The 7,700-nt window shown below is 45.1% G+C and overlaps 1 protein-coding gene across 9 annotated transcripts in view; it reads right to left on the bottom strand.

Moving 5' to 3' along the window:
* Nucleotides 1-401: 401 nt before the first annotated feature.
* adgrb1a (adhesion G protein-coupled receptor B1a) overlaps nt 402-7,700 on the bottom strand; it is a 136,028-nt gene continuing 128,729 nt past the window's right edge. For 5 of the 9 annotated variants that reach the window (XM_051721289.1, XM_051721283.1, XM_051721285.1 and 2 more), the window contains 3 exons: nt 7,020-7,055; nt 6,770-6,946; nt 402-2,303 (listed from right to left, as the gene is read on the bottom strand). In XM_051721289.1, the coding sequence (XP_051577249.1) occupies nt 2,109-2,303; nt 6,770-6,946; nt 7,020-7,055 (408 nt within the window). In that variant the 3' untranslated portion in view covers nt 402-2,108. The remainder of the gene's footprint in view (nt 2,304-6,769; nt 6,947-7,019; nt 7,056-7,700) is intronic. The other 4 variants (XM_051721286.1, XM_051721291.1, XM_051721288.1 and 1 more) reach the window with 2 other exon arrangements.

The following is a 7,700-nucleotide window of genomic DNA, read 5'->3' as shown; positions in this document are numbered from 1 at the left end:
TTCGGGAAATGAAATGAATGTCCCCCATTTGTAGCATGGCCACATTATTCTTCCCACCAAATTCCTGTTACTCCAATCCTGAAGTTTACTTTTAATCAAACAATAACACACATTTATTTTCACCAGCATTAACAATTGATTAAATTTTTATCAGCAAATTGTGGGCTCCCTGGTTTAAATTGCAGGGCACAGAGTGCAAATAATTTTAATGCCATTCTCCTAATTCTCTCTGCATGCTTTCCATTCAGGCATCTGCAGAGCCAATATTCACCAATGGTTTATGTATTTTGGAATAAATAGTATTTTCTATCTATCTATCCGTCCGTCCGTCCGTCCGTCCATGAACAGTGTTCCGCCATTGAAACCGAGTTTCACAGAGCTATAAATATGACACCTTACCATTTATTATATAGATATACTTTTTATTAGAAATTTTACACATTCATTTTGTGCTCTGAAAACTGTACAATAACAAAGAAACCCCAGTAAACTTAAAAAAAGGGAGTGTGGAAAGGCAGGGAGGAGAGGGTAAAGGATGGGCGATGGTGGAGAATTCAGGCAAGTAAGTATCATCTGGAGTGAGTCAGTGATACCAAAAATACACACTATTACATGAAGTTACAGAACACTGATATAGTCCAGTAACCCATTGAGATTTGGGGATCTCAGAATTGCAGTAATATCTAGAATAATGATAATGATATTCCCCAAGTACAGTAAGAAAGATATTTATATGCTAAAATTAATTTTTGTAGAACTCCTTTGGAAATAATTACAATGCTGTACAACAGGACTCTTGAGGAGTGAGTCTTGTGCTTTCTCTACGTGCAACCACGACCTTACAAGAGAATATCACCCCTCTACGACTATTTATAATATATATATATATATATATATATATATATATATATATATATATATATATATATATATATATATATATATTCATTCATATTTCCATTTTCTTTTCAAACACGATTCTGTACGATTCTCACCAGTGATTCTGATGAAAACACCAAGGCTTAAACATCAAGCGAATGAAATCATGTTGGTTTAGCATGAAGAATGCACAAACCCACCAACCTTGACCAACTCTGGCCCTGCTAACTTACTGTTCCACAGTCACTGACAAATGCACTGGTAAGATTACTTGACAAGTCTGCTGATGTCACTGAGACAGTGACCAATGGAATTTGCAACTTTCACTGCCGTCTTTGAAGAGTCCATGGGTCGGTGAGGTGCACAAAACAGCACAGTAGCTAAGTTGTAGGCATGAGTGGCACTGCTGTGGGCGATACTGGCTTGGAGGGATTTTCTTGCTATAACGGGAGAGCGTTTGAGACAGATTAACAGTCATATGCAGATGGCTTTGGGCACTGCATTGTGGGCGAAGGACAACTCACTGATCACATCACCCCACACACCCCAAGTGTATGTTGTGTCATACTAACAGCAACAACAAAGAGAATAATAATAATATCTATAATTAGAGTTTTTCATTTGAATTATATGTCTCTCCTGATTCCTGCCAGGTAGTTTGAAAGCTTTCTGTAGATTTAGTTCCAAATCTCCCATCCATAATGTACTCTTTTTAACCATTGATGACAGAATCACTAATATATGTGTATGTTTGTGTGTATCCAGAGGTTGTAAATAATTGAAGGCCATTCGCTAAGGCTCATCTGCTCATTGCCTGAATTTCAGTCCTTCTCTTCAGTCACTCACTCCCAACGTTCCCATGGCAACATCCCAGAATGCCAAAGAGGGTCACCACTTGATTTGCCCAGTTCAGCCATTCTTGGTCATGCCAGCTTATTACCATGGCAACAGGCTCAGACCTGATTTTTCAAAAGTGTTATGATTCGCTTTGACATTAAGGAAAAGGCCATTCCAGGAAAAAAAAAAAAAAAAAAATTGCACAGCCACAATTTCATGTTCCTTTCTCTCAGTGACTTTTTCTTTCTCCCAAACTTTCAGTGTCTTTCAGACAGACTTTTTATTTGTTGTCCTGTTTTATTTCACACACTTTTTCTTACACATCCTTCTCTTTATCCATTTTCCCTGCAAGTAGAGTTTATTCTGTTTCTCAGAGTAGCACTGGCAGTCTCTCAGACCTCCGTCTGCAGGTCCATGATTTCCTGGCCCACCAGAGGGATGGTAGCACTGGCCTTCTCCCATTCCACTGCCTGCATCTCAAGTGGGGAGGCCTGCAGAGGTTCCAGCTCTTTACGCACCCATGATGGTGGGGAGTGGGTCTTCCGGATGCCCTCCCACGCTCTCTTACTGGGGGTCTGCTGCTTGTCCTGAATTAATAAGAGAAGGACGTTAGGGTAAATATATATATAAACTGTGAAGAAATGTCTGGGTCACATTTCATCCCAAAATCAAAAGTACAGGAAAGAAATTATATTTTACATAAAATTAAGCCTTTGTTTGTTTTTGTTTTTTTGTTTGTTTTTTTTTTTTTTTTTGGTCCATTATGTTTTTTTTTTTGTTTTTTTTTGCCAATATGATACTATTTTGCCCCACCCCACTCCCTGATCCCAAATGTTAGTAGCCTACTGCAATAATAATAACAATAAAAATAAATATGAGGCAATAAAAAAGTACATTATTGTAAAGTAAATAAGTAAAATACAATAATCATGGTAGTTTTTGTTGTACTAAATTTAATTTAGGCATATTTTAATAATATTTTAATTTATAATGTATAGTAATAATAAATGTAAATTACTGCATTAATGTTAAATTATTATTATTAATATGATTAATATAATAATGGTGTTTGGACAGGACGATTTTCATTACTGTTGTAATGATGAGTCAACTGAGTTGAGATCCATGTGCAGCTTTTAATAACAATAACCATAGTAATACAGACAGGCAGAGGTAAATCACCAGCAGCAGTAATATCAAAGGCAGTACAGAGAGATATTCAATAACCAGACAAAAGGTCAGGGCAGGCAGCAGACAATCACAGGTTAAATCCAGATAAACAAGGCAGTAATAGAAGGCAGGAAGCAACAGATCAAAAACAGTGTAAACAGTCAAGGATAAAACACAGGAAATGCAACATACTCAGAAAATGCTCAGAAATGTCAGCCTGGGCAAAACAAGACTTTGCAATGACAGCGAGTGAGAGTGAAACTTAAATAGCTGCATGAATTGGAAACAGGTGAACAGGTAATCATTGACAGGTACAGGGATTATGGGAAATGGAGCCCAGAGAGTTAAAGTCAATCCCCAGGTGATGGAGCCCTCTGGTGTTGAGCGGGAGGAACAACATAGGCGGGATTCATGACAGAGCCCCCCCCCCCGCGAGCGGCTCCTGAAGCGAGGAGGCAGGGGACACCGGGGTCTAAAGAAACCAGGACAGATCAGGTAGACGACCAGGAGACCAAGGGAGCCAGAGCAGACCAGGCGGAATGGTCAGGAGACCCAGAAGACCAGAGCATATCAGGTGGATAGCCAGAAGACCCAGGAGACCAGAGTATATCAGGCGGACAGCCAGGAGACCACCTCAGGTTAGGGACTGGATCAGGAGGCCTGGTTGGCGACCACAGGGCTGAAACAGGATCAGGAGGCCTGGGTGGTGACCACAGGGTTGAGATAGGGTTAGGAGGCCTTGGAAGCAGCCACAGACTAGATACTGGAGCCGTAGAAGACTCTGAAGGCAGAGCCGTGGCAGGCTCGAAGGGTGAAGCCATGGAAGGCGGAGCCGTGGGAGGCTCAAGGGTTGAAGCCGTGGAAGGCAGAGCCATGGCAGGCTGGAGGGGCGAAGCCGTAGAAGGCAGAGCCATGGCAGGCTTGAGGCGAAGAGTCCAGGATGACTGAGAAATGCAGGCTCTGGGGCGGACAAGGCTGGCAACACTGGCTCTGGGACGGACGAGACTGACAACGCTGGCTCTGGGACGGACGAGGCTGGCAACTCGTTGGCCGTGGCAGGCGTGGGCATTGGCTCATTGGCCGTGGGCGTTGGCTCGTTGGTCGTGGTAGGCATGGGCATTGGCTCTTTGGCTGTGGCAGGCATGGGCACTGACAGTTTGTGGGAAAGGGTCTTCGTGGCCCTACGCACCGATATCAGTGGTGGATAATTTAACTTAGAGTCAAGAGCCATGAAGGCCTTCGTGCAATGAGTCGCGGAAGGCTGGACTGTGGCATGGCATGGAGCCGACTCAGATTTGACTGTGACATGGTGTGGAACAGATTCAGACGTGGCTGTGACATGACGTGGAGCAGACTCAGACATGGCAGTGACATGGCATGGAGCAGGCTGAGGCTTGTCTGTGATATGGCATGGAGCAGGCTGAGGCATTGCTGTGACACGGCATGGAGCAGGCTGAGGCGTGCCTGTGACATGGCATGGAGCAGGCTGAGGCGTGGCTGTGACACGGCATGGAGCAGGCTCAGACGTGGCTGTGACACGGCATGGAGCAGGCTGAGGTGTGGCTGTGACATGGCATGGAGCAGGCTGAGGCATGGCTGTGACATGGCATGGAGCAGGCTCAGACGTGGCTGTGACACGGCATGGAGCAGGCTGAGATGTGGCTGTGACATGGCACGGAGCAAGCTGAGGTTTGACTGTGATATGGCATGGAGCAGGCTGAGGCATTGCTGTGACACGGCATGGAGCAGGCTGAGGCGTGGCTGTGACACAGCATGGAGCAGGCTGTGGCGTGCCTGTGACACGGCACGGAGCAGGCTGAGATGTGGCTGTGACATGGCACGGAGCAAGCTGAGGTGTGGCTGTGACACGGCACGGAGCAGGCTGAGACGTGGCTGTGACAAGGCACGGAGCAGGCTGAGGCGTGGCTGTGACATGGCACGGAGCAGGCTGAGGCGTGGCTGTGACACGGCACGGAGCAGGCTGAGACGTGGCTGTGACACGGCACGGAGCAGGCTGAGATGTGGCTGTGACACGGCATGGAGCAGACTCAGACGTGGCTGTGACACGGCACGGAGCAGACTCAGACGTGACTGTGACACGGCACGGAGCAGACTCAGACGCGACTGTGACACGGCACGGAGCAGACTCAGACGCGACTGTGACACGGCACGGAGCAGACTCAGACGCGACTGTGACACGGCACGGAGCAGACTCAGACGCGACTGTGACACGGCACGGAGCAGACTCAGACGCGACTGTGACACGGCACGGAGCAGACTCAGACGTGGCTGTGACACGGCACGGAGCAGACTCAGACGTGACTGTGACACGGCACGGAGCAGACTCAGACGTGACTGTGACACGGCACGGAGCAGACTCAGACGTGACTGTGACACGGCACGGAGCAGACTCAGACGTGACTGTGACACGGCATGGAGCAGGCTGATGTGTGGCTGTGACACGGCATGGAGCAGGCTGTGGCGTGGCTGTGACACGGCATGGAGCAGGCTGTGGTGTGGCTGTGACATGGCATGGAGCAGGCTGAGGCGTGGCTGTGACATGGCATGGAGCAGGCTGAGGCGTGGCTGTGACATGGCATGAAGCAGGCTGAGGTGTGGCTGTGACATGGCATGAAGCAGGCTGAGGCGTGGCAGTGACATGGCATGAAGCAGGCTGAGGTTTGACTGACTCGGAAGCTGGAACTGGGATTGTGAGAGGAGGATCCTCTGTGGCGAGTGTGTCGAGTACTAGCCTCACATATTCTCCAGTCTCCGGCAATTCCCTCCACTGGTGTGTTGTAAGTCCGATTCTGTATATAGATTTCAGAGCGACATCATCAAAACCAGTGTGGGCAACAACAGTGGAAAAGAAATAGGAGTACTCCCTTATTGATAAGTCTGCCTGGCTTAATTGAACGAAGAATGCTGCTAGATCCATGGTGCGGTGAATTGTTCTAGCTGAGGCTGGGTGTGCTGCTGGGTTTGATGAAGGAGCTGAGACCTCGGTGGTTAGTTGGAAAAAGCTGCTGGATCGGTTTGTGGCGAAGTCTTCTGTAATGATGAGTCAATGGAGTTGAGATCGATATGCAGCTTTTAATAACAATAAATGTGGTAATACAGACCGGCAGAGGTAAATCACCAGCAGCAGTAATATCAAAGGCAGTCCAGAGGGATATTCAATAACCAGGCAAGAGGTCGGGGCAGGCAGTGGACAATCACAGGCTAAATCCAGATAAACAAAGCAGTAATAGTAGGCAGGCAGCAACGGATCAAAAACAGGGTAAAAGTCCAGGATAATACTCAGAAAATGCTCAGAAATGTCAGCCTGGGCAAAACAAGACTCTGCAATGACAGCAAGTGAGACTTAAATAGCTGCATGAATTGGAAACAGGTGAACAGGTAATCATTGACAGGTACAGGGATTATGGGAAATGGAGTCCAGAGAGTTAAAGTCAATCCCCAGGTGATGGAGCCCTCTGGCGGTGAGCGGGAAGAACAACAAAGGCGGGATTCATGACAACTGTATTAGAATAAGATTTTTTTACGTATTACAGTAATTAATTATTATTATTTGTTTTTTACAGTATTAGTAGTGATCGCATCTAGAAGAATTTGCAAGGGAAATATTCTTAATTGTTATAAAATAACGCCACAATGAAAAAGAATCTTAATGATTCTAAAAAGAGGTTTCATTTTTATTAAAGAAAATGATAATAAAATTATTTATTAATTTTGATTTTGAATTTTTCTTTTGATTTCAAAATTTGAATTTTTGAAATATTCTGATATGATTATTTTTAAAATATGACCTAGACATTTCTTTGTGAGTTAATAGCTAAATAGAAAAAGGAATGTGTGAGGAGTAAAAAAAGAAGAATCGTACACTAAGGTTGGTTTTATCACTGCCTCCTGAGGACACACTCCATCTCTTCCCAGCCTTCCCATCCACTGGAGGAGAGTCTCTGTCCTTCTCTGCATGGTGTAGCTTCCTGTTTAAGTCTTGGAACATGTCCTGATGGCGCTTTCGTGTATGCATGATCTTCTGTAAGATACAACAAGACTAAAAACTCTACAGAAATTAACAAAATCACCACACAACTGGATTTACCCTTCTATAATGAGGTTACACTCACCTCGAAGTCCAGCTCTGCATAGCGTGATTTTCGTCTCTGTAAGAAAGAAATATAAAGAATGAGGATGCTATTGCAAAAGTGTAAAATTTTTAACAATAAAGGAAAACTTTAAACAAGCTTGCACATGAGCATTAAGGATTTGTGCAGATGATAGATAGATAGATAGATAGATAGATAGATAGATAGATAGATAGATAGATAGATAGATAGATAGATTAAATTTGTCCCGAGTTAGGGATAAAAAGTCTTAAATGTGTAGAATGTTTGAATGTAGAATGCTTGACATTCCAAAGTGGCCTTGGGAAAGAACACCATATGATATCTTACAGAGTTAATCAATACAGTTTGGCACTAAAGGCAGACATTAAGAAGGCATTGTACTGCTTCTGTATTGCATGTTTTGACAGAGCCCCTGGCATGAGTATGCAGTAAACAGCCTGTGACCGCATGGCCTTTCTTTAGCCTGTCTGTGAGCATCTGAGGGCAATCTGACATTCTGCCTGAGCTGTGCACGGCTGCAGCTGTGGACCTACAATGCATTCCGGGAGCATGGCCTGAGGTGAGGAAGAAGCCATGCTTGTCATCTGCTTCCTTTTAAAACATGAGCAAAATCCGACCTTTGAAGAGACTCTCCCTTTCCTAAGAGGGATAATTGCAAATGTAAAGAGGCAGAATTTATGT

This window comes from Myxocyprinus asiaticus, chromosome 16 (assembly GCF_019703515.2).
Source record: "Myxocyprinus asiaticus isolate MX2 ecotype Aquarium Trade chromosome 16, UBuf_Myxa_2, whole genome shotgun sequence".
NCBI classification, from domain to species: Eukaryota; Metazoa; Chordata; class Actinopteri; order Cypriniformes; family Catostomidae; genus Myxocyprinus; species Myxocyprinus asiaticus.
Note: the sequence above shows the minus strand (reverse complement) of the source record. Positions and strands in the feature narration are given on the sequence as shown.